We start from the raw sequence: 27,078 nt of genomic DNA on the forward strand, positions 1-27,078 counted from the left end.
TCTGTCCAATTATCTGAATGTGGCACTTTACAGGCCTTATTAGCCTTTTAAAATATGTCGCGGCTAAAGCGTTCTGCAAAGCCGGCCTCTAAGTGCTCCCCTAACAAATGCAACCTGAAAATGTTTAGGTGTTTGTATCCTGGTTAAATACGAGTCCAGCTTTATAAAAAAAAAAGGCTGTCAATACAGCGCGACAATAGCCGTGGGCTTGAGTATTTTTATCCATTACTTGGGTTGAATAAGCTCGGCTAATATTACACATAGTGACGCTGAAGAAGTTGATTTTGGGCTCCTGGTCTGCTACTTCTTGGCGGCCATGGATGCCGTGGATGGCGGGGGGGGTTGACCGCTCGCTCTCTCGCCACCGGGCAAAACGGATGGGCATTAATCTGGCCCAGACGGACAGGAGGAAATTAATGATCATTTACACTGACGACATAATCAGGCTTCACGCTGTCCTCCGATGCTAAATTGCTCCTTTTTTTCCACAAGATCTGCGTCTTTCTCTCCCCCCGTCTCTCTCTGTCAGTGTCTTTTTCCTTTTCTCTCGCGCTCTCAACTCTCGCCTTTTTTCTTTTTTTTTCTTTTTTTTTTCCCGGGCCGTTCTCTGTTATCGGTCATTAAGTGCCACGTTTCCATGGAAACAGACAGTTTGGTAGGAATTGGCATGCTGTAAGAGCCTCCCTGTGATGTTCAATACACAGAACCGCCCGCCTTGTCCAGCGCTTTTGTGTCGTCGCAAAGCCCCCGAGAACGAGGACGGGGGGGGGGGGGCGTCTCTTCTGGGCCCCCCCGAAGACGTCCCCCCCCCGTCCCCCCCTCCGTCCCCTTATCTGTCGGCCAGCGTTTGTATAGCTGTTCCCTCTCAATGCCGTCACTTCTAAGAGCAGTGACCCTGTTGGCAGGTGACACAGGGGAGGGGGGGGGGGGGCTGGCTGTCTGTGTGTAATTAGGATGTGCTCTGTGTGTAATGACTTAGCATGAAGCCGCTCCCTATCAGACCCAGCAGACGGCCACCGTTGGTGTCAGACAGTGGGGGGGTGGAGGGGGGGTGAAGGGGGGGGGTGTTCGGCCAGCACCAAGGGCGAGCCTACAGGACGTTTTCGGGCAGCCTCGTCGGTTTAAATTGAGTTCCTGAGTCAGTGAAAATCCCCCTATCGCTTATCGAAAGGCAAGAGGGTTAAATATTCAGTCTGGGAGGTTTTGAAATGTAATCTGCACTGTGAGTTTAAATTGTCTTTGGATTCCTGCCTCTCGGCCCCGTGGTAAGACAGAGATAAGTGGGCCAGAACAAAATGGCTGTCATAGCAACTGTCACTCAGGCGTGTGCCGGGCCGGCAGAGACTCGAACCTCAACCCGCTTGGTTATTAAATCTAAATAGCGTTTAAAAAATGTCATCCCATATAAACTCGCCGTTTGACTCCAAACATCTATAGACGTGGCTGAGTTATTCTGCTTGGTAATCATAGCGGGAGAAAGAAAAAAAAAACCTTGTCTTTACAGGTAAATCGGTCTTGGTTTTGTTGAAAAGGAAGGTACCAAATTTCTTCAAGACTAAACTATTATTAGGCAATAAAACTGTTGTCTGTGATTCAGGTAGTTTAGTGATCGTTATTGCTGATGTCGAAGTCCAATCTTAAGCAACACATGAGGAAAAAGAAACGTGCGTTGATTTTTTAGAAAGAATCATGAAAATTAAACAGTTTCTTTTAGATTCGAACCAAATTCATTTGGATGAGAGGTGGTTAAGACATTTGTTCTTTTCCCGTGTTTAGCTCTGTTTGACAAAGTTTCTCATCTTGAGATAATCAGCACTGTGTTCCACTGCTGTGCATCTTACAGCAGGCTATTCCAACACATTGGAATTATATAATAACACCTCATTGACCTTTGCTGCTCTAGTACCTCCATGAAACCTCTCCTCCAAATTATTACTGATCCGAGCGTGGCTGTCTGCGGCTCTGCACGATGCTTTCTCTCAGCTCATTATCCTCCTCACGTTTAGTGATGCTCCACCAGAGGGAACTTAGCAGGGGGGGGGGGGGATGTAAGATGACTTGTCTCATTTGCGTTGAGTTTAAAGGAGTGGTAAGGCTGCCAGGGAAGCAGTTTTAGAAGAAACGTCACATCCAACGCAGTGAAAAGCAGAGGACGAAAATAGGGTCACAATTTAGTTGGGAAATCTTGGCAGAGTCGGCCGGATGTGCAGAGCAGCAGTTTTAATAATCGGGGAGAGGTTTATTATCCGCGTAAAAGACAATGAGAAGATGTGGAGCTGCAGGAGAGGACGGACGGACGGACGGACGGACAGACAGGCGGCGTGAAAGAGTTAAATTATTATCGCATGACCTCGGACCATCAATGAGCACGGATCTCCAAACCGAAGATAACGCAATTGGGCTGATTATTTAAAAACATAATGAACTGAAAACAGTCTTCATTCTCAAGAGGCTGCACTTGCTCGCTTGCATCGATAGAGCAAAACGAGCCCAGTCGGGCTGATGGACAGGTGCCAAGGCTCCTGTCAATAGCGCGGAAGTGGCGCAGTAATTAGTCAAATGAGCAGGAAGTGGAGGAGACGCCACGGAGAGAGAGAGAGAGAGAGAAACCCCCCCCCCCCCTGGGGCTCTGTCTCCGTGGGCCCACTCAAATGCACAGACAGACACACATGACATGCACAGTTTCACACATTACAGGTATTTTAAATGGGGGACAATGAGGAGTCACATGTCAATCAGAAGTGACGTTCGCGCCCGCAAAGTCGCACGCGCACCGACCAACGCGTCACTGTGACACAACAGGTGGATTTTGCGCTACATCAAGTGTGGAAACAGAGGCTATGATGGGGAGTCAAAGAAAAGCAGGAGGAATAGAGCTGAAAAGAATAATAGGGAGGGGGTTTTTTGGGGGAAGGGTATTTTTTTTTTCTGTGGGGCTGTCTATTTATTTGAGGACGAAAAAACCTAGTGGCAGGAAGAAAAAAAACAAAACAATTCCCCACCATCAGCAAGTTAATAAAACGGCTGCAGTTTATCTCTGTCCAAAAGACAAATACCCTGACTGAGGATGGAAGGGAGCAGAGGAGCTGCCCCACATTTCCCTTCACCCTTCCTCGCTCCAACGAGTCCCCCCCCCCCCCACCGTGAATCCTTCCTGTCGAGTCCTGCGGATCGCTCGCTACTTCCCCCCCCCCCCCCCCCCCCACCAAGACCCCCATTCATTCTGCTGACCGGGCTAATTAATGAAAACACACACACAACTGGGCAGTTAAGAGATTGCATTGTAAACGTCTTCATCTGTTGGGAGAGTCCCGATTTTTTTTTTTTTTCCCCCATCAGCTCCTTTCGATGAAGACTTGTAAAGTAAGGCGCGGCGGCCAAGGTCAGACGTTGTTCAGGGATCCGCGCGGTCATCAGTCAGGGCTCACTGCTTGGGATTTTCAAGCCGTTGCAATCACCAAAACTAGAATTCACAAGCACGCTCGACAGCCTGCTGAGATCTGGTGTGACGTTACCCCAAGTGAGCCGTGGGTGAAGATGATGAATCGCGTCACTCAAGATGTTTGGGGGAAGAATCAGTGAGGAGCGCCAGTCTAAATACACTGATTGCATTTGAATGAGACCGTACAGCACCTGCAGGTGAAAACGCTTTTACGGAGAGGACATTAGACGAGGCTGAGTGTATGCAAAGTCCTCTGTCTCTGTGGGGAGGAGGGGGGGGGAGGGTGTTGCGTTTGTGTGCTTGTAAATAATGTTTTTCTTTGTTCAGGCACGTTTGTATCACCGCTGATATCATGTCACAGAAGCCAACCCGTCCCACCGCCTCCGTTTCTTTCTCTCTTCTGTTCTGATCCCCAAACGCTCCCCAGGGGAGGAATGTAAATATTTAGCCCAGGCTTTGTTTTCTATATGAAGCGTCCCCCCCCCCCCCCCCGGCTGCATCTTCTTGGGAGTAACTTGTGCTGCCCGTGAGAGCACTAAGAAGGGGAACTGTGTCTAGTTAGTGTGTGTTCTGTCACTTGTATCCCATTAAAATACCCATCGTGTATATCTGTACATACGTGCACGATTAACCAGCCAGACAAGGACACGTCAACCTGTGAAGAGTTTTTCCCCTTTCTCAATTATCAGGATGCAGTAGTTGGTCTGGCTGGCTCGGCCGTGTGTGTGTGTGTGTGTGTGTGTGAGAGTGTAATTAAATGTTCATTTAGCTCCACTCCCCATAGTCACTGTTGCATGTCAAGCGTTCCTTGCTGGCAGCGGACATATTGCACATGATGTTGCACTGAAAGACCGAGGCCTAAGCAAGCATCCGCCCCAGTTAGTTAGACCCATTTGAAAGCAAAATATACCAGATACATTAAGAATATTGTAACATGACTCTATTCAGAAGAGCTTTTAGGGTAAAGCTAACCACAGTATCTGCACCAACGTGGATAGCATCAAGGGCCAGAGGTGAGCTCGGCTTGTGCTACAAACAAAACGTTTTCTTTTTACGTGACCCACTGACTGATGCGACCTTGTTTGTTTTATAGTTAACGTTATAACTAGTGGACGTTTGAGCTCAGAGACGCACCGTGCTAATCCATTCTATACACTTCTGTGCTTGGTTCTTTAAAATTGCTTTAAAAAAAAATAAAAAAATCCACCACGGCTCATCGTTGAGCTTCATGTGGAGAAAACCAAAGCTCGACAGACTTGCATAGTTCCGGTGGCTGAGCTAAAGTTGCACAATCACTGCAAAAAAATCCCCCCCCCCGCCCTCCAAAAAAAAAGCAAGTCAGGCTGCAGATATTCTTATTTTCTGCTGATGAATCACACATCACATAGATGAAGACTGTTTTTTTTGTTTTTTCTAGCATTGTGCAGCAAGCTGTGGTCGTTCATCCGCCTCCTTTTCCTCCTCTGTCTCATAGGGACAGAAAAAAAAAAAAACTCCCCTGGGACAATATAGCTTCACGATGTAGTTTTTTTTATATCATTTTTGGCGTCCCAACAGGACTCTGGAGGCTTCCGGTCCCGTCGCGAGGACACGAGAGGGTCCCTGGGGCGTCGTGTGTTATCGAGCTCCTGCGAGGGGGCCGCTACTCCCCCCGTACGCTCCCTCTCTTTGAGCCGGGTCTGCTCGGCGGGGCCCACTAATATTCCTTAATGACGCGGCATCTGTCTCTGTCAGCCTCCGCGGCGGCGGCGGCTGACAGACGCGATAAACAGTCCTCCCGTAGACACAGGCGAAGGGACAATAATATCAACGCCAGCCGAGACCAGCCAACGTGGCGAGAAAGTGAACATTTTACTGCTTTAGCTTTACTCTGCTGGCTCGATGACATCTTGAAAAATTCAAGGTTTGTGCGATAACAACAAAAAAAAAGTCCAGGGCCTGACTTGCAGAAAAGTAGCGCTGTGGGATGACGGCGTTTTCTGCATACGTTCCGTGGTCTCGCCACCCTCTCTGTCTCCCCATCGGTGTGTTCGCAGCGACACTGGAGCCAGACGTCACAGCACGCGATGACAACGTGTCACGCCGCGTACTTTAAACCCGGGGGGGGGGGGGGCGCGCGGGGCACTCGCGTGTCTCACTTTCTGTGTGTGGCGTTTCCAGTGTGTGTCGGCACTGCCAGATGAAGCATATTGGTCGCGATTTTGGCACAGTAGCTTCTGTCATATTGTGTGTGTGTGTGTGTGTGTGTGTGTGTGTGTGTGTGTGTGTGTGTGTGTGTTAGCAGCAGAAGGTTTGATTGGCTGGCTGTCATTGGCACTCTGCGACGCCACCTCTCCTCCTTTCCTGTGAGAATGACTGGCCGACACACAGAGCTGCCCGGGCGTCGCAGCCTCCAGCCAACAGCATAACTGATTAACAGACTTTCCGGTCCATGAAGCATCATCCCTCTTTACCAAAGTGATGGAGACCACTAAACAGTCACATCCACTTTGTTTATTTGTATTCTTTCTCCTTCCTTAAGGATGTTCTTTTAACATATTGCAAAATATTGCGTAGAGCTGACGTCTCTTGACAACGTAAATAGGTCGAATGAATAGTCGGTGAGGTTTGCTGGAAGGTAGTTATAGAGGATGCATTTATTAAGTACTGCATTCACAATGTATACTAAGTACAATATTTATGGTCAGTGCAGTACTATCAGTCCATTGCTGACACTTACACATAGTTCATTAATTATATATTAATGAAAGTCATCATTATATTATATATTATAATCATATTTTCCATCATTTCTTCTATTTAGTATATTTTTTGTAGTTGATTTTATTTTACACATGTGCCTACAGGTGGTTCGCTTCAGCTCGAACACGACGCTCAGTAAAGTTTCACACCGCTTGTGTATATATATATATATATATATATACATATATTTTTTTGTTCTGATGTAGCTGCCCCATTACCTGCGAGTGAGTCGAGCCCCGAAGCCCTCAAATATAATTTCGGGCGAGCTGATGTTCAGCAGGATGATGGTCGCCCGTCTTCTCAACCTCTAAAGCTAAAGGGCTGTTTGACGCTCCTCGTGCCTGTCGGGGTCCGGCAGCACCGGCCCGACGCTCCTCCTTCTTTATTCGTCTCCCGTGTATTTTATTAGTCCACGTAGATTCGATACAAAACAATACAATGGGCTCTTTTCAGGAAAGCAATTTTGCATTCAGAGTGGCGTAGAAACGGATATCCGTGCTTTTTGTTTGCCGGTACGCAGCAGAAACGAGTCGCTGTACGGGAGGAGGAACACCTCAAATACAGTACACCGCTGTATTTACACAGAGAGAGACAACGTGCACGCTTTAATATCTAAGAATCGTCCAGCCGTGTGTGCAGAGAAAGTTCTGAGGGATCCGATCAATACTTAGTAGTCCGCAGTCTTTGCCTGGGACCCCTACTGACACTGCATGAGTTTAAGAGATGCTCTGCTTTCATTTAATGTGCATTCACCAAGTGTCCCTTTGTTGCAGCAGCTTATTTTCATTCGTTTTGGACGACAGGAATCGTCGTTGGTTTGATTGCTCTATACTTTGAAGAGGTAATTAAGCATGGCATTTTGCAAAAAGCCTATTTGGTGATTGTAGTAGCAGAGACTGCACAAATTTTACAGTACATTAAACTTATTTTGTACCTCTGAATATATAGGGAGAATACAGGAAAAGTAATTGAAGTTGCTTCATACATTTCTGTTTGAAAACTCCTTTTTTCCTCAAAAGGCTTTGCAACAAAAAAAAAGTCGACCATGCTGCGAATTATGATGAATAAAATGTATTTGGATTCCACACATGGAGAAATACGAGTCTTATTGAACTCTGCCGTTGACTTTTATGTTTTGTTTCTTAGCTCAGAGTCGAGAACGCTGTGACTGTAAAGTCCTGGAGACGCCATGAGTCCTCCGGACGGAGGCCGACCCGGAGAGCGCCACCTCACAAAGGGGAAATGAATATTGATTTGAAAACAAATTTGACATGTTTTTTTTAAAAATCGACTTGAAAACGCATCGCTTGAAAGAGCCAGGGGTTCGTAGTCCGTCAATGGAGCGGAGAATTCGTCTCTCTGCGGTTTAAAAAGATTCCATTAATGGCTTTTTCCACCTTGAGGAAAAAGGCCTCTCGCTTGGCGTGTCACACTGTGTCTCACTGCGTGTCACTGTATGTCACTGTGTCTCACTGTGTGTCACTGTGTGTCTCACTGTGTCTCACTGTGTGTCTCACTGTGTGTCTCACTGTGTGTCTCACTGTGTCTCACTGCGTGTCACTGTATGTCACTGTGTCTCACTGTATGTCACTGTGTGTCTCACTGTGTCTCACCGTGTCTCACTCTGTGTCTCACTGTGTCTCACTGTGTGTCACTGTGTCTCACTGTGTCTCACCGTGTCTCACTCTGTGTCACTGTGTCTCACCGTGTGTCTCACTGTGTGTCTCACTGTGTGTCTCACTGTGTCTCACTGCGTGTCACTGTATGTCACTGTGTGTCTCACTGTGTGTCTCACTGTGTGTCACTGTATGTCACTGTGTCTCACTGTGTGTCTCACTGTGTGTCACTGTGTCACTGTGTGTGTCACTGTGTGTCTCACTGTGTCTCACTGTATGTCACTGTGTCTCACTGCGTGTCACTGTATGTCACTGTGTGTCTCTCTGTGTCTCACTGTGTCTCACTGTATGTCACTGTGTGTCTCTCTGTGTCTCACTGTGTCTCACTGTGTGTCACTGTGTGTGTGCGCATTTGCAAATGTGTGGATAAATTAAAGAACATCATGCGGGTACATTTTCCTGTGTCTGCGTGTGTGTTTCTGTGTGTGTTTCTGTGTGTGTCTGTGTGTGTGTGTGTGTGTGTGTGTGTGTGTGTGTGCGTGTGTGTGTGGGTGCATGGCTTGTTGGATTGCAAACTAATGACTTATTCAAGATGACTACTTTAAAAAAGACAAAACTGAAATAATTGAACCACTTGTTTTACTCATGAAAACCCATCAAAAAGGACGTTCTTCCCTCTTTCCATTGTGCGTGCCCATCCCACCTTCACTTTTCACTTTGAGAGGCACTTTAAAGGGGTTGTTTGAAACTAAGCAGGCTCCCTCATCCCTCACAGGGCGGCCAAAATAAGACACCAGGCAATCTGGTCAGAGTGCTCAGTTGGCATGGTGTGAGTTTCCGTGGGCCAGGTTCGCCCGCTCAGTGGTCCACTGGAGGGAAACTGCCTCTGGCCGCCTGCCCGGCGTTCTGCTCGACAGAGACGGATCATGTGGACGCCAGTGTTTTCGTTTCCTAATTGCAGCGCACCGACACATCAATCCGACAGGCGTCATTTTTCAAAGCGAGAGATGGTCACTCTGGTGAACGTTTATGATCAATTTTGAGAGCCTCAGACGACGTGCTGATTTCAATCACGTTTGATCTAACAGCCTACTTTAATTTAATCTTACGCTTAATCACACGGTAAATACAAACCGGGGCTTGATCATGGTGAACACCAACAACAGGGGTGCAGGGAAAAGGAGCTACACACAACCAAAGCAAATGCAACATTTAAGCCTCACATTAAGAGATTTAAAGACACCCTAATTGCTGTAAAATATTCAACAACAACAGGCTTTTCCTGGTTTTCCTTCAAAAGAGCAGTTCAAAATGGTGTTACGGTGTGAAAGTGGGTCTTGCGGTGTCTTAGGGCAGCAGGATAAGTGGTAATCCCCCCCGGGTGGCTGTAGACTACAGACCCTGTAGAAGCGGGGGCCGCTGAGTCAGCAGCCTTTCCAACTCTTCCAGGGGGGAGTAGACTAATCTCCGGAGTGCCTTCGTCTGTCAGCGGTCCAAGCATCTGTCGTTCTGCCTCTGGATGCTACTTTGCAAACATCCCGCTCCCTCGTGGCATCGCAAACCCATTTTTTTGTTTGTTGGTTTTCAAGGGCCGTGTCTGTTTGGGTGCTACCTGATTCCCTCAGTAAGAATGCTCGATTAATCGCTGATTTTATAATTCGGAATAAGTCAAAAATGTGTTTTTTTTCCCACTCTGTAAAGATGGCTGCTTCCGTTAGTTCCAAAGAGTTAACACTGGGAAGATACAAGGTGTTCTCCCAGCAGTGCGGATCTGCTAGAGTTTGCATTTGTTTAATTTGATCATGACTGCCAGACTGCAGCTGGCTAGCTAAGTGCTTTGCCATCAGGGCTCTGTTCTGTGTTTAATTCTCCTGCAGTGCCGGGGCTTATGGGTAATACGCCAGGCTGCGTACCGCCTGCTTTACAGTAAATGTTTACCATCTCGTGTGCTACCTCGAGCATAATCAAACTGCTCCTTCGTGCTCTCCTTAATTAACTAATGGCTAATCTGACCTGTTTTTGTCCCCCCCCTCTGCAGATTTATAATGAGAAGAAGAGCCAGTTTGAAATCAAGAGGAACAGCCCAAAGGACTTGGTGGAGAGGGTTGCGCGGGACATCTCCAAGCTGCTCAACAGTAAGAGGAAAGCCCTGGAGGTAAGAGGAGGATGCATCTTCAGACAAACACGCACTATATGACAAATGTAATACATGTCAATCATCCTCGTCATTTGAATACTGAAGCCGTTTTTTGGCCAATCACTAGTTTGTTGTTGTTTTTGTTTGTTTGTTTAATATCAGGGGCTTGTATTCTGGAACATTTAATTGTGTGGAGCATGTGGGAAAAAAAAAAAACAATTATTTTACAGGTTATTCTTTCAATGTCCTGCATTTTGGGGCATAATTATTACCACCGTTCCACTCCGACAGCCCTGTGATTAGTTAAAATGTGTTTCACTCTCACAGCGGGGAACCTCTCACCCCGTGAGAAGAGGAGAGGGGGATATTCAGAGAGAGAAAAGCGTATTGACAAGGAAGGAAATGACAAAAGTATACACACAAACCTTAAAAGAAATAAAGAAATAAGCATTGGTGCTCATATTGAACATGTTAATCTTGTCCACTTTTTATTTCTTTCACTTTTTTGACACATTATTTTCACATTCAACATTACAGGACATTTTGAGAGCATATCATTCCCAAATTACCTGATTAGAGTTTGCAATTATTTCTATTTAAAGCTGAATTTGTTCTTTATTTCCACCATGCCAGTGAGCCGCTCCTTTTAATCAGTTTGGTGATTCTCATCATCTCCTCCCACATAGACACACACCGCTGCGCACACATGTACGCACACACACACACACACGTGCACATTCCTTTTAATCACTGTGATCATCTTCATTGTATCGTGCTCGAGCAACACTCCCACACCGAAATTGTTGGGGCTGTAATGTTTTGACATATCATTAAAATTTCCCACTGCATGTATATGTATATTTAACAGTCACACACATTAATACCACAGAATCATAATGGTTAATTATACGTAAAACTGTTTCTGAACATGAGTGTAAATTTGATACAAATAGCACCTTTATTTCACACGTAACGCCGTTCACTCTCAAGCTTGGATTGTAAAAGGAAAGACGCCGTCTCAGGTGCTCATGTGTAGGTTTGGATTTGTGAAGCCATTGAACCTCCAACTCTGGAGGAGGTAAGGCATTCAGCCCCTGCACTGTCCTCAACACACACACACACACACACAACCACCCGAACCTCGATGGGCAACACTGTCCCCTCACGTCCTGTCCTGGAGATTCACTCAGGAGGGAAAAAATGAGGTATAAAAAAATAAAATAAAATAAAAATGGGCTGGAATGAGAATGTCTCCCTGGGGCGTTGGAAAACTCCAGAAAAATGAGGTTCACAAATTCATAGATTTAAAAATGAGCAGCAAGCGGCAGGGAAGGGAAGAAAGGGTGTTGGGTGGGTGCGTGACTGTGTGGGGAGGGGGGGGTGGGGGTCAGTTGTTGGGGGGGGGGGGGGGGGGTGGAGAAAGCAGAGCAAACATACCGCAAAGGGAAGAGGGCAATGCAAAGAAAAATAAGTCATTATTGTATACAGCATTTGCAAAAAATGATGCAACAAGTTAAACGTTAAGATCAATAAACAAACTGCGGGTTATTATTCATACAGGGAGAAAAGTGAAAGCCGCGTACGGAGGTGCTGTTTTTCATTGGTTCCGCTGGCTGTAATGGCTGTTTTAGACCTGGATGTGACCCGCCACGCGTCACACAAACAACAGAGACGTCTGCGTGGATGCAAGAATAAATTCTTCTTTCTCCGCCTCCTTTAATTGCTTGGAGTGATTCGCTGTAATTCATGTTTATATTACTAATAATGAGAAAATACACATTGCCTGTGAAGACTGTAACGCGGGGAGGGAAGCATTTCTTAGCGCTGAGGATTTTAGTGACACATTTTAGAAAACACATTTTAATAATTCAAACGCGCTGTTAATTTGGAGTGGGGTTAATAAAACTCCACTGTTTAGTGGATCGGAAAAGGCCGCTTAATTATAAGAGTCTTTTTGTATCCTGCAATTCATCTATAATTTCCTTATTTAGTGTAACCGATGACAGCGATGTTTACTTCCTCTAACACAGCGAAATGTCAAAATCCATATCTTGAGACGACTACGTTTTTGTTTCGAAATCATTCCTTATGTTTATTATTTTCCTTCCATCGTCTTTAATGTCTTTGTCTCCGGACGCAGGTTGAAATATGATTCGGGGACGGCGTCCTGTGATGGTCGCAGTTTGAGCTGGTTTCAGAGGCCCTGTGAGGTGCAGCTGGACCTGTGGGTTGATGTTTGCTCATCTGTGGCCCTTTTTCTTTTGTTGAGGCAACTTTGAGCACGAAATGTGTTTTGTGAGAATGTTTTGTGTTTTATTCCAATAGATATCTCGTTTAATCCAGATAATGCTTTAGGCCCGGTGATGCTGAACGTTCAAATACGTGACAGTTTAACAACATATGGAGAATAACGTCGAATGAACTTTAATGTACACACAGGACCAGACATGACACTTCGACTTCTGCACCCTAAATATGAATTCATTCATACCATATTTTTGAAATAAACAAATGCAATAACTATAAATACCAAAACATAAATCACTCAACTCTAATCATTAGAATTTGCTCACTCCACTCAACTTATAAAAAGCGTAATAACGATAAAGGCATTTCCCATTTTGGTTTAAACGCTTCGGAAAATGCAGTGCATTTTTTTTTTTTCTGAGGAGGATTTCCAACGTCTATGCAGTCAGTGCAGGTCTCAGAGTGTTTTTTTTCCCTGAAACACTGACATAGCGCAGTGCATGACGGAGGGTGCTGGTGGTGGCGGCCGTGTGGTATCAGAGCACCGGGGTCCCGCCTAAGCGATGGCACCCCCCCCCCCCCCCACTTCTCCCTTCCCGCGTACCTCTTTTGTGATGCTCCACATCGGCGCCACAGAAGTTGATCAACTCGGGGGCCCCTCAGAAGCGTACAGGAGGCTGCGCAGCCTCCTGTACGCTGTCAGTCACAGGCCAGGCAGAGTTCGGGGGCTGTCAGTCGGGCTGTCAGTCAGGCTGCTGCTGGGATTTTCCCGCCCCGGGGAGGGAAGATGAGGCTCGCAGCTACAGACGGAGATCATGTTGCATTTCCGTCAGCCACACTACGAGATGGCTAAGGCTCTTAGGTTGTGATTTCACAGAGGGAACGGGTGGAATGGAGAGGGGACTAAGGTTGGTCTAATCCAATTACACAGATCTCAATACTATTCCAATACCACTTAAAGGCTGAACGATGAGTGCCTCTGGTCCACCCACTGCTTGATGCACCTACACATGCGGCACACTGATAGTGTTCCTGTTGCAATGGTCTGAGGGACACAGGCGGTTTGAATGTTCTAATAACATTACAGCAGTAGAGGTACGGAAAAGTAACACAGGTGAGGGATGCGGCACACACATCCACGTAAATGATGATGAAGCGGAAATGTGACACGATCTGAACTAATAAACTTCTTCTGCACTCAGGCCCCTAAGAGGCACCAGGTGTTAGAACGCTCTACACACCGTGTGTCTGGATAAACTCCAGATAAGACCTGGGGCCAACCGCCCCCCCCCCCCCCCCACACACACACACAGACACACAGATTCATGAACTACGGGACCCTCCCCAAGGCTGACCCTACGAGGTACATCCACATTCCTGAGGGACACAGCGACACAGTGAAGTAATAATTAATCCGGTCAAAGAGGGTGAATAGAAAGCAACAAGAACCGAGCTGTTCTCTCTCTGTTTCTTATTTCTGTCGATCCGTCGCCTCACGAGTGAAGAAAACGATGTCCGTCCTAAAATGTACATCTATTCCAGGACCCTAGAACCCTTTCTCTACTACTTTCAACATCTCACTTTCATTCTCAGCAGACTTTCATTTTTCTCTCTTTTTTTGCGTCACCCTCCCGGGTTGCACAGGTTGGTACCCGCATTGACGCGGAGGAGGAGGAGGAGGCGGGCACTTTGGGAAATTCGTGACTCCTTAGGGACGTGGCCGCTCCGAGTCGTCTGTTGTCACGTTACATCCGTCATTAATTCACCGAGACGCCGCGGCGTCACACGCGAGACACAGGCGCGGCCAACAATGCACTCTGAAAGGCCTGTGTGTGTGTGTGTGTGTGTGTGTGTGTGTGTGGTACCGTGCACGTGGACGTTTGAATATATTCACCACTGTTGAAAAAAAAAAAAGACACAGTGAAATGCACACTTTGAATCTCTCAGAGATTCAAAGTGTGCATTTCACTGTGTCTTTTTTTCCTCATCCCTCCCTGAATGACAAAAGCCAGCGTTGATCCTTTTTAGCATCTGCCGACACGGCCTTGTGTAAACCCATTGTGAAGTAGACGTCTTTTTGTGATTTCTTCCTCTGCTCACACGAGGGAAACGACTTGTTGAGAGAGAGCGCGCGCGGCGGCGTTGATGAGGTGGCGCCACGCAGGAAGGAAAAAGGAGGTGAAGCTGCTCACACCGAGACCAACGTTTCAACCCTAAACTGTCTCCATCACAGAGACGTCGTTTCCATCGTTTGGTTTTTTTTTTGTGCGGGTAGTGTTCATTTTAACGAGCGGTAATATTCTGCGGCCTTTTTAATCATCGTTCCTGACGTCAGACTGTGAGTGGAAAAAAAACCCCACCTCTTTTTGCGCTTGATGACTTGCGTCGTCATACCGGCGAGATCTCAGACGCCTCGGTGGCTGGCTTTAATTGAACAGGCATCCGGTACAAATAACCAATTTATAACAGCTAAATTTAGCCCTGAGGCTTTTAAAGGGCCACCAGTCATCCTAAAAATGAGGCTCCTGCGCTGCGAAGCTGTTGTGAGTCACTCTGATCTGGATTTGGCCCTCAATGCTAGTGCGCTAGAGCCTGGAGGGTTAATAAAGCGAAGCCCTCCTTTATCTAGTGTGGGCCCGCTTACTGATTTCAGCCCTGGCGATTCCTTCCTATCGGGTAGCCAGTGCCGTGCTGCCCCGGGGGCGGGGGGGGGGGGGGGGGGGGGGGGGTGTCCAGTCGATTAACCACCATGTACCTGCCGAAAAAAAGCTACCTTTAGGAATACTGCCACTCGAGTTCTTCTAGTTCCTGTCGTTTCCCCCAAAAAGCCCGCTGTACGGGCAGCGGTTGGTGCGCCGGCAGCAAGTGATTACACCCCCCCCCCCCCCCCCCCCCCCCGTTGGCATGACGCGATGACAAATGAAGGAGTTGTATCTCACTGTCAGAAGGAGCGAGAGCTCACACCTGATCCTGGAGGCAACGCTTAAGTGTTTTTATAAAAATAAAAAAAAGAATTCCCTCTCCATACTGAGTAGTCTTGGAAATGTATTTTATTTCAGGTGTTTATTATTTCCTGTTATTTACCAGGGTGAACCGTTTTTGGATGAATGCGCACAGAATACATGCTTATATTATATTTTTACACTGCACTCCCCCCCCCCACTGCAATTCATAATTCTTCCGTTTGTCAGTCAGAATCCAACCCTGGCCTTATCATAGCATTAAAACTGGATCCACACACTCACTACTAACCTCCCTGAGGCACAGCAAGCCACTCGATACGGCTTGTGTTCATTTAGGCAGCTTAATGAATTACAAGGGCTTCATAATGAGGGTGTCTGAGCGGTGCTGTGGGGAGGTCAGATGGTTTGAATAACTAATGAACCCAATCAGCACTCAGAACTCTTAACACGCATGGAACATTTTGTATATGCCTGCCGCAGAAGACACGGCGCCATATTACAAGCGTTACAGCCCTCCCGCACGCCACGGGCCCCCCCCCCCCCCCCCCCCCGCCGGGAGCCTCTGACAAAGTAATTTGGTTTTTCATTTCCTGTAGGCCTTTGGAGAGGCCGTTATAACTCTCAGGTCCCATCAGAGGAGTGCGAGTGGAAGTGGGCCGAGCTCCACTTGGGTAAAAATAGAAGAGAAAACGTATCAAAGCGTATCAAACGTCCGTCGGTGCGGTTCAGAGAGATGCCATCAGGTACCTGAGGATGGACACCGTTCTCCGAGGCCTTCAGGGTCCCGTTCTGTTCCTTCAAAGCTGATGTTTTGAAGGATGTTTTACAACTGCAAAAAAAAAACATTACAAGATTAATTTAGATGCAATATAAAATGTTTTTTTTTTTTTAAATGTCTCTGCAGGGTTTAAAGTATCCCTGATGATTTCTGAAACGTAACAAATATGGCACATGGGCAGTATTTCTTATCAGATTGTTGTCATCTGTCATAATCTGCTGTTTTATTGTCTGAACAATGCAAGGCAGAGTCTAAATCAGATGGTGGAGACCTACCAAAGACTGTAGAGATTTTATTATTACCATCCGGTTCAATGAGGTAAATGTTAACTGAAAATGAACTTTTATTCTTATAATAGTTTGATTATAAATACAATGCTAGTGGTTCTCTAAGATTTATAACTATAACCTTTGCTAATTAGCACTAAACACAAAGTATGCTAACATTTAACAAATCAATATTTTGGCCTGATGGCTTTGACCTCTAGATTAAACTAAGAGATCACTGAAGTGATTACAATTAATCCTGCTGCAAAGTGAATTTACTAAATGCCTTTGCAATCCACGCAACAGTTTAATCATGTTTATGAAGACACCTCACGCACAACTCTAAATGTCAACTCAGTGAGGTAGATTTTGAGATCATTCAATGAAGAAAAAAAATGCTTTGACCTTGTTGTGGTGCTAGATGAAAAATCAAAGAATAGCCAAAGTAAGCAGGCTTCACTCTCCCAGGGCAGGAATATTCTAAACAAATCATCACCACGATGCACTCAATAGCTGCTGAGATATTTTATTCAGGACCAAAGTGGTGCACTGATCAACAAATACACTCAGCCCTGAAGCCACATCCCCAGTGTGGCCTTACACTTCTGTTGATCTTCATTTACCCTAGATATAGAAGCATTAGTAGGTCTACTTTCTTATTGATCCAATTGTGCACAGAGGTAGATGCACTCCAACACATGCACCCAAATCCCCCCCCCCCCCCCCCCCCCATGATCTCCCCCTCAATCCCCTGGCCGCTGTCATCCAGATCTATGAACTTCCATTAGCAACCATCTGTTTCAACCTGCAGCAAAGCTGTTACGCTACCCGCACGCACACACACACACACACACACACACACACACACACACTCCACGCAATAACCTCACTCCACGTATGGCTGACTAACTTCTTCTAAGCAGAGAAAATTTGTGAAAAGTGTCGCCGTGTTTAACCTGAAAAAAAAAAAAACCAACAACATGAAGCTATTATGTTGCCAATGACGTTGCAATATTATGACGTCATTTAATTATCTTCATGAAGTAAAGGTGCAACATAACCCACAACTCTTGTGGCCTTCAGACCTGGTCTCAGCGTACGGAGGCTTATCTGAACTGGTCTTATGCACCTACAGATGTGTCAACACACACACACACACACACACACACACTGGGAGGTCAATACAAACATGGACGCACACAGGATAAGATGCAGCATCGTGTTGTATAAACCGATTCTGGCAAAATTCTAGATTATACTATCTATGCTGTTGGGTTATTCTAGCACTCCCGCTGATGAAAGGTCACAAAATCCCAACCCCACTGTTTCTTTGCAGCATTATACATTAGACAAAATGTCAGAACCTGAGCTGCTTCGTGGCAGTAAGGTGCCCCCAGCACTTTTCTTCTCATCGTCAATGCACACATTTATTCTAGCTTTGAACGCACCATTTTCAGCTCCATTTAAATGCTCTGCCGTCCTCTTTTTTTCCCCCCCTCAAAACAAATGTCAGTGTACAGCGGAAGATTTATATATTTTTTGCCGTGTTCCTGTCTCGAACAAAGTCATTCAATTGAGTGACAATATGGGTTGCAGGCAGGAAGCGTTGGGGGGGGGGGGGGGGTGATACAGCATCTAATTATCCAACTTCTTCTTGAAAGGAAAAAAAAAATCCTTTCCGTGTTTAAGCAACTTGTTCACGTAGGAATGGCATCTGCTTCGCTCCTTAATTTCCCCGTCAGCGAGAGACAAATGAATGGAAATGACTGCTTTGTGCTTTTATGCAGCCGTCTCTCCGAACTGCATAAAACATACATCTCGTGTGCGATTCTGTGTCTGCAGAGAGGGAAGAGAAAAGGAGAGACGGAGACACTTGAATCGCGGCGCTGAGACGCAGACGGTTTTATTTCTTTTTTTTTTTTGTCAATTGCCAGGCAGAACTCTTATTCTCGTTATTTTCTTTCCCAAATGGGCACAATTGACAAAGGGGCGTTTTGAAAAACAGCTCAGCAATGAAAAATGAAATAAGCTTTGCTTTAAAATAGCGCCTCGTGGTCAGCAGCTTCTCATAGTGAGGCCCTAATAATGTGTTTTAAAATATGTCATATTTCACTAAGCAGATGGTGATCCAGCCCACCTTCAGTCTCCCAGCGCTCCACCCAATCAGATCCCTCCTCCTCCTCCTCCTCCTCCTCCCGCTGCCTCATCTTCATCCCAGCGATTATCCACCAGCTCCCTCTCATCGGCTTCATCGGCTGAGAGGCCGTGCAGCAAAATGGTTCCCATGGGGAGGGGTCGATGTGCAGCCGACATCGGAGATGGACAAGCCTCCACATTTTGAATCAATCCAATATTACAAAATGTGTAATTGCCTTCATGGTTCTTTGCAACAACAACAACAAAAATCTATGAGGCAGTGAAATTACAACGTTATATATTTTTTCTTCTCAGCCTTATATATTCACTTTTTTTAACACGAAAAAGGGTAACCTTCTACATCCGTTTAGATCAGCGAGACTCTAGTGTGGAGGCAGTTGTCATTATTTGAGTGCAAATGTGTGTGTGATGAAATGATTCTGGATGCAAGGCGTCCTGCCACATAAAACCATACTGTCTTTCTGCTGATGAGCTTCTCTCTTTCAGAGCAATGCGTACTTGTTTGCTAAAGAAGGCCCAATCATATGGACGACAGCAAACAACAAATCTTTTGCCAAAGTGTCAGTTCAAACTGTTAATAAATTATTTCAGAAATAACTCCGCCTTCGTTCGAAATAGCAAGAAACAGAAGCAAAACATTTTTTTTTTTTTTAGATATTGTTCCGATCATTTACTTTTTGTGCAAAACGGTGGCAGTGAAGAATAAAATTGCCGCTGCTACACGGTAGGATCTTTTCTAACAGCCTTCGAATATCTGAATATCGTATTTTCCAGACCTCCAGAGTTGTTGCGGAACATCCTCGTTTTATTGTAACGGGTGGAAGTGCCCTTCAGTGCAGGCGCCCCCACCACGGCGGCTGTATTGGTTTTCCAGTGTAGAGACAAAAAGGGAATTTGTTGGAAAGGATACGAGAGGGTCACGCAGCTCACGTTGGGGGGGGGGGGGAGGGAAACACACCGACTACTACGTTTAACCACTGTCATCATGGGGAACGTACACGAGCCCCTCCACGAGTCCCCACGGAGTAAGGGGCCGAAGGAAAGCAGAAGGTCGCCCGCCTTTGTTTTCTGCAGGCTGTTAATCTTATCTAGGAGCCCCCCCACACGCTAGACCCCCCGCCCCGGGGAGAAAGGGCGTCTATCGCCCCGGCCCTCTCTCCTCCCTTGTCTTCCTGCCTCATCTTCCCCCCCCTCACCTCGGTTCTCCCGAGGATGGATGGGAGAGGTGGCCGCAGATGGAATAATTCTCCCCCGTCCCGTTTCTTCTCTCCTGTTTGGCTTCGTAAGTGCAAGTCGCTCAGACTCCGTCTCAGCTTGTGGCATCGTGCAAATGCAAGAAATCGGGTTTTGATTTTCTGTTAGAGCACAAGTTAACAGTTAAAGCCCAAAAGCCCGGAGCCCCCCCCCCCCCCCCCCCCCCCCCCCCCCCCGGTGGCGCGGGTTTGAAACCTGCTGCGTGTGCAGGGACTTTCAAAGTCTTTCCTGTGACCTTTACCAGCTTTTAAATGCAAGTCTGAGGTTTGGACACTAACCCTTTCGAGGATATCATCATTTATTTGTTGTTCAAGTCAAGTAATATTTGCAATTTCCAATTGAATATCCCCGAGTAGGTGTGTTTTGTTCACATCAATAGAAAATAGAATAGAAAACTATAGATTAGAATAGATTAGTTTGACAATCAATGAAATCATAATTATTCACTAGATTATCTCAAATAATGTATTGCAACTGTACTTTGCACAATCGACCTTCACGTTACGTTCTGATTGTGACTTCATGGAATTCACAAATAAGAACCTCACAATTGTTATTTGTCTTCAACTGTCCTCTTCCTCCTCCTCCTCCTCCTCCTCTCTTTTCCCCCACTGTCTTGCGCTTTGACAGCCTGTCATGAAATAATGACCCAACACTTTTCATGATTGGCAAGTGTATTTTCATACAGGCCAATGAAGCTGTGGCTTGGAGATGTGGCTTCGCGCATGGTTGACTTTGTTTTTTTTTTTGCTGACTGACAGGTGACTCCCCAAACTGCAACAGACAGAAGGCCAGTTTGCTTGTTTATCGCCCATTTAATTCCTCCTGTGTTCTAAAAGCGATCCCGCTTCGCCTTTATCGAGGCAGCGGGCCAAGGGAATGGGAGCCTGCCTTCCCCTGGCGAATGAGTGACAGGCAACAAGGTGACGGGAGGAGAAGGTGGGAGAAGATAGGGGGGTTTTGCCTGCAGGCAGCAAGTGGGAGGGTTGGGGAGGGGGGAGGGGGGGGGGGGATCCGATTTGAGGAGAATCTCAAATACTGACCTTGGAAAACCACCACTACGATAATAATTATCTCACACTGTCTGCCCCCCCTCTTCTCCCGGGTCTCACCCCCCCCCCCCCTCACGTCTCTCTCTTTTTCATGTGTGCTCTTTTAATCTTCGCGACCCAAGATAAAAGCAATCAGACTCCTTTTTTTCCCCCCTTTGATAAATATTAATCCCTATCATTGATTACCAACTTACAAGCTCAGGTTCAGCTTATCACAATAATCCTTCACCGTTTGACCCACGAATCCCCAAATCACACTGTACACTTCATAGTACTGAACACTGAACGCCATCATAGGCTGTATTCAAAGACATGACCGCTCCCCAAAAGTGAAGCCAAATTATATATTTTTTTTTCCTAGTGGCATGCAGCACAAAACAGGTCATTAGGTGAGGCTTCTAAAAATGTTGTCACACAGATATTTGCAAGTATACATTTTCAAGTTGGTTTCCTTTAGAGGAATATGAAGATGTGACTAAAAAGAGTCACTTTTTCCGCTAGTATGTTGGAAGCCCAGCCATATATAAAAAAAAAATGCATTTTTAAGAAACTTACTGTGTTATACAAATAGAAAACTCCTTAAAGTTGGCAGCAATACTCGCCTCCTCTGTCCTGCTGTGACCCGTCCCGTGACGGACGGCCTTTTCAGATCAGTGAAGCTGCTTCTTAAGGGGCGGCGCCGGCAAACTTGCGCTAAAGAGAAGGCGGAGCGGCACATCTATTCTTTTAAACTGGTGCTAATGGAAGACCCCTTTTTAGAAGTCATTTAATTGCTAGGGGCCAAATGCACAGTGGCGGTTAATGCTGTCACATCCCTGAGTAGTAATTGGACGTGTCGATGGGATATGGTTGCTTGCTGGTGTATTTCTCCTGTCAGAAGCTGGGTGGCCGTCTACTGGCCCTCCGAAAACTCTCAGCTAGAGAGACCTTTATAGCTATTATAAAATGTCCGTTTTCAATTTATTTCTAAAGCAATTTGAATATCTAGGGGGGGGGGGTTACCCTCCCTCTCTCTCCCTCTCTCTCTCTCTCTCTCGCTCCATCATCCGGCTCGGTTGCGGGGGAAGGAGGCGAGGCCCGAGATCGATGCTGGTTCCGCGCAGACAGAGAGCGGCAGCTGGCTGGATCGGAGCGATCGATCAGGCACACAGCTTCTGCTCTGCCAGACTGCTGGGCCTTTGTGCATGTAGATTATTTCCAAATTATTACAGGAGGCAGATGCTTGTCAGAAGATGCTCTCTGTCAAGGTTAGACTTCTTCGGCTCTACCTCAATCCCTCTCTCTCTCTCTCTCTCTCTCCGTCACACTTGTGCTTCCTTCCCTTCGTTTTTTTTTTTAAATATCTTTCACCGTTTCTTTCTCTCCCACAAGGGCTTTTCAGTCATTTTACATTTTCCACACATGGTCTTTTACGTCATGCATCTTGTCTTCGTAGCAGCCCGTTCTTCCCCTAACGGGAGATGCATTTAGCAAGTTATAGGTGAGATAAAAGGCACACAATGTTTACCACTCAGGTAATGAGAAACTGAGAATGGCGTTGGGTAAATTGACTTCATACACACAGGCGGAATGTGCTGCAGTATAATCTTTGCCCACAGTTAGTCTGTAATGATACCGAAATACAACAGCAGGCGGATTTTAAAAAGCCATTTTCTTTCCCTGGCCTTCAACAATGCTGACTGCTTGGGTTCTTAAAAAGTGGATGTATGTGAAGGGCTTTTTTGCATCTTTATTCTGGGTGATTGCTCTATACATATATATGTATATGTGTGTGTGTGTGTGTGTGTGTATAAGTTCATTCCCACCGAGGCCTGCTTCATTCTCAGCAAAAGTCCAATTCTTCTCTTACACGACGCATCACAACCACTGTGAAGTAAACGTCTCTTCTGCAATGATGAGTTTCTTAAAGGTTAAATTAGTTATTTTAGTTGGTTTTTACCGTATTTGAGCAGAAAATTATGTGTCCAGTCAAATTTGCTTTTGTCTTATGAGCACATGATCTAAGAAGCGATTATGTGGCTATTTTCAAGAGGTTGTAAAAAAAATCGACTCGTGGTAACCAAACATGCGTGAAGGGGCATTTAGTGTGGTTTTCACCTTTGCATGCATGAATGTCAATTTATTGATTTGTGTCCTTTGTCTTCAGGCATCATTTGGCATTTTCGTCAGGCAACATCGGGGCAGAAAGGGGGATGAAAGAAAAGGGTCCTGCTAAATTTCACTTACTCCATGTGTTCCTTCGACATAGTGGTCATTATTGTCCGTGTCGGCAGTGAGTACTGCATTGCATAATTGAATAATAATCATTTTTAAAGCTGTTTTTTTATGTAAATGGTCATTGAAATCGGTAGAAACATGAAGTATGTGAAGGAACTGGGAGCCAGGGGCAAAGGTAGAATTCTCAAATGTGCTCTCTGACCTTCCTGAACATATATTCATGTTTTAGCTTGTTAGCTAGCAAGCTAATGCAAAATGTGTCAGATTCATTTTTCTTTTCGTCCCGGTGCAACAATGCGTATACGTCTGTGTCCACAACAAGCAGTGAGAGTAGTGTGATCGAGTGCAGATGGATTGGGGATGTGGCTTTGAATTCTAGATGATATTTCACTAATAAAAATACACGATAATATTCCGTATTATTAGTCACTCAAGTGAATTATCCGCTCAGAAAATAGAGCGTGCTCAAAGCGCTACTGACACACATGAAAAGAAAGCTGTGGGATTATTTTTTTTTAGACAGGACTGGGAGGGAGAAAACCGGCATCTTGAGAGTTTAACACGGAAAAGATGGATTGAGCTCTAATTTTGCACCAAAGCTCAGAGAATCCTTCCTTCTGAGTATTGACGGGTGATGAATGATCAAAGATTCACATCGATAGCCAGATTGTTGTCACACATGAAACCTGCCAGCGAGGTGGTCACTTTGCCATATCGACCTTGAAAACTTCATCACACTATCTACCATAATAAATCCATCAAATATAGATTTTGCTAATGGAAATTGAATGTTTGCATTGTATACCGTGTGAACATACCGTAAGACCAGTGAGACCCCGCCACTGCGTCCTTTCATACATCTCCACGGCACGCTGTGCATTTAGAGCCAGGGCACTTAGCTCCATTTCTCTCCTGGGGGAGAGACCATGTGATGAGCAGAGAGGAGAAGGGAGGAACAGTGAAATGGAGGCAAGGTGACGCCTGGATGGGGAGAGAGACAGAGAGAGAGAGAGGATGAGGAGTAGAAGTGGAAATGAGAGGGATTAATTGTTCACCCAGGAGAGGAAGATAACATCAGGTGTTTAAAAGCCGCCACAACTAATCCTGTCATTTCTTGGTCTGGAATAATGAAACTGGAAAAAAATGTAGCTGATCTGTATGCTTGTAACGGGCACGTTTGTGATTGCTAAATGGTCTACAGATTACAGTGTGTTGCTAGTCACACGGTATCACTTTTCAAAATGTTTTTCTTAATGTTTTATTTCCTCTGTGATTTTTTTTTTTTACGTAAAAGGTATACTACATGCTGCATTTAAGGTAATTTGCATGTTTAAAACATTGTATCGTCACTCTATGCAATAGCCAGGCACCAAGGACCTAAATCCTTGTGCATTCATTGTGCCATTTGTACATTCGTTTTTTATCGTCCCACTGCTGCAGAAAAGCCTGAAGTTAGGGATCTACAGCACAAACAACATAGGAAAACATGGACGTCAAGAAAAGAGATGGTGTGAATTTGGTCATTTGTTGCATGCTGTTCAGCAGCCGGCTCTGCAGTCCTCGATGTCGGAGCGAAAACAACGTTTACTGTGATGAATTACCAATATCTAGTAACAAAGTTCAGTCCGTATTGAAATTAATAAAAACCAGCGCTGCCTTGAAGCCGGGAAATCAATCCACATACATGTGGAGTGCTTTTGAAACCAGCCGGGGGGCAACATGTAGAATACAAACCTTACAGTAAACGGGGCTGAAACATCTGCATGTTCCTTAAACCCCTGGCAGATGCCACCTCCCAATTTCCTCTCTATGAGGCCAGCTCTCTGCCCTACTTCTGTCTGCATTTGGCTCTCCTCTATTCCTCCGTGACCCACACCTGCCGCTCTCTCTCCAAGCATCCCCTCCACCCTTCTGGGGCCTGCAGCACTCCCCCCCCCCCCCCCCCCTGTCATATCTGTCATAGACGTTCAGTAGCTGGTGTTGCTGCGGGCTTCAAATTTAATTTGGTTTCAATCTGCTGTAATTGCTTTGAGAGACAGCCCGTGTCTGCACGTTTTTTACTCCTTTTATGTCTGCCGGAATACTTTATGGAGTGTGTGTGTGTGTGTGTGTGCGCGCGCTCTCGAGTGTGCGTCCGTGGGCAAGAACGACTGGAGGTGTGTACTCATGTGTGCGCATGTGTGTAAATACCAAACAATTGCCTGGCCACACACTGTCAATGATACACTTTGTCAAACACCAGCTGCTGTCACTGGACTCTCTGGCACTTTGACAAGGCTTTTGTCAGACACCATAGATCTGTAGCAGAGGAGGAGGAGGAGGAGGAGGAGGAGGAGGGGGGGGGGGGGGGGGGGCGGCAGCGAGGTGAATCTGCGAGAACTCGCAAAATACCAGAGTGGTAACACATCGTGACCTTTTATTTGAATAATAAACCTCCTATAAGCCATGAATGAGTAATTCTTTTCATTATTTAGCAATCTGAAGTTAGAGGGAAAATAAAAAAAAAAAATGGGCCGCAGAAATAAACAGTTTGCCCTTGAATGGCACTACCGTGCTGTGGTGAGGTGAAAGGAACTGGTGCCGGGCTGCTTTGAGATAATACTGGTTTGTGTTAAAAAAAACAACAACAACAACCTCATCCTCCTATGGGGTTAAATCTCTCTCACTGAACCACTGCAGACAGCGGCATATAACAGGAGAAATGACAGGCGACCGTATATAATAATTGACATTAGTGTGACCCTCTCTAACTGGATCTGCGTCCAGCTTCAAAGGGCACAGAGGAAACACCGCTGTGTAGAATCAATCGCTCGTTGATTAGGAAGGCCTGATTGCCGGAAGTGTACAGTGTGTGGAATGAAGTTTGTGCGGGTCCTAAAAATGCAACCAGTCATTGTGTGTGTGTGTGTGTGTGTGTGTGTGTGTGTGTACTCACTCTAACCTCTGATCAAGGAGACATTTTCCCTGCGTCTTGATGCAGCTCCGCTCCTCCCCGCTTCGCCTGCTGAGGACACTTGAAACAAACAGGTCATCCAAGCAACCGCACACACCTTTTCTAACAGACGCACCCACTAAAACAGCAACGTCAGTTGGCTTCTGTTGATTTTTTTTTTCTTTTTCTTGGGTGTGCAATTTTCTCCTTCTCAGTCACCTGCAAGGTCGATGCTATAGAAACAAGACCTCCGAATCAACTCATTTTATTTTGTAAATGGCGCCTTTGGGTTCCCTTTCTCCTCCTGACTCTGTCTCCAGTGGTCCCGACTGATGCCAGTGACAGAAAGGCAGGGCAGCAGTTTGGGCATGTCTGTGACTATCTGTCAAACAATGAACAGTGAGCCCAACCAGCCAGACACCACCACCCCCCCCCTCTCCCTCCGCTCCCCCTCCTCCTCCTCCCTGCACGCTCAGCCTGAGCCCCCCCCTGCTGGCCACCGCATGTATGGCGCTTTGCCTCTTGCGACACGTCGGGGGCTGCAGGCCCGCCGCGTGGCGTTGACTCACCGCGGTTCCCCTGCAGTCACCTTGTTTGGACGTTTCTGTCTTTTAGATCCGTGCAAATGTGACCTTGTCATACGAAAGTAAGTCAATTCTGTGATAAAGCTGTTTTGCAGCAACACTCCCACAGGAGGTTTAATTAAATCAACAATGGTAGCTGCTCCATTGAATTCAAATGGTCTTTGGCCCTGGTCTGTGATGTGATGAGTCTGCCACTTAGCTTCAAAGGCTGTGTGGTTTAATGAGCAAATTGTTTTTCAATGGAGTATCTCAAATGAAACAAAAAGCGTCTAAATTAGATAGAAAATTAATATTGTTTTTATGCAGACACTTCAGCAGCTTGGCTCATTTGCTCCCTTGACATTTTTCATATTTTGATTATAACCATTTTATAAAGTCAAAAGAAGACTGATTAGTGCACAAGAGCTTAGGATCAAGGTGGATTTTTGTTCTGCAGAGAGCTTCTGTTTGGTTCCAAAGAAAAGACGGCTGCCTTTCTTGTCCAATTCAACAACACGCGGGTAGCTGACGGCCTCCCAGATCCGGTCTCCGTGGAAACGGCAGAGTGGCGTTTCGAACGCTCCGCTCTGGAAACGCGAAAAAGAAATGAAATTGTTAACATTTCCGTTGAGGAGAGGAAAGATTATCGGAGTGTGTAGGGTGGGGGGGGGGTTGGGGGGGGGACAAAGGCAGGGATTATCTAAGCACATGC

At 46.0% G+C, this 27,078-nt stretch overlaps 1 protein-coding gene across 3 annotated transcripts in view; it reads left to right on the top strand.

The window, feature by feature from the left end:
• The window catches only part of cacna2d2a (calcium channel, voltage-dependent, alpha 2/delta subunit 2a), a 104,971-nt gene that overhangs the window by 18,741 nt on the left and 59,152 nt on the right, over window positions 1-27,078 (top strand). For all 3 annotated transcript variants that reach the window (XM_037490267.2, XM_037490268.2, XM_037490269.2), the window contains exon 3: window positions 9,839-9,955. In XM_037490267.2, the coding sequence (XP_037346164.2) occupies window positions 9,839-9,955 (117 nt within the window). The remainder of the gene's footprint in view (window positions 1-9,838; window positions 9,956-27,078) is intronic.

Source organism: Pungitius pungitius, chromosome 8 (genome assembly GCF_949316345.1).
Source record: "Pungitius pungitius chromosome 8, fPunPun2.1, whole genome shotgun sequence".
Classification (NCBI taxonomy): Eukaryota; Metazoa; Chordata; class Actinopteri; order Perciformes; family Gasterosteidae; genus Pungitius; species Pungitius pungitius.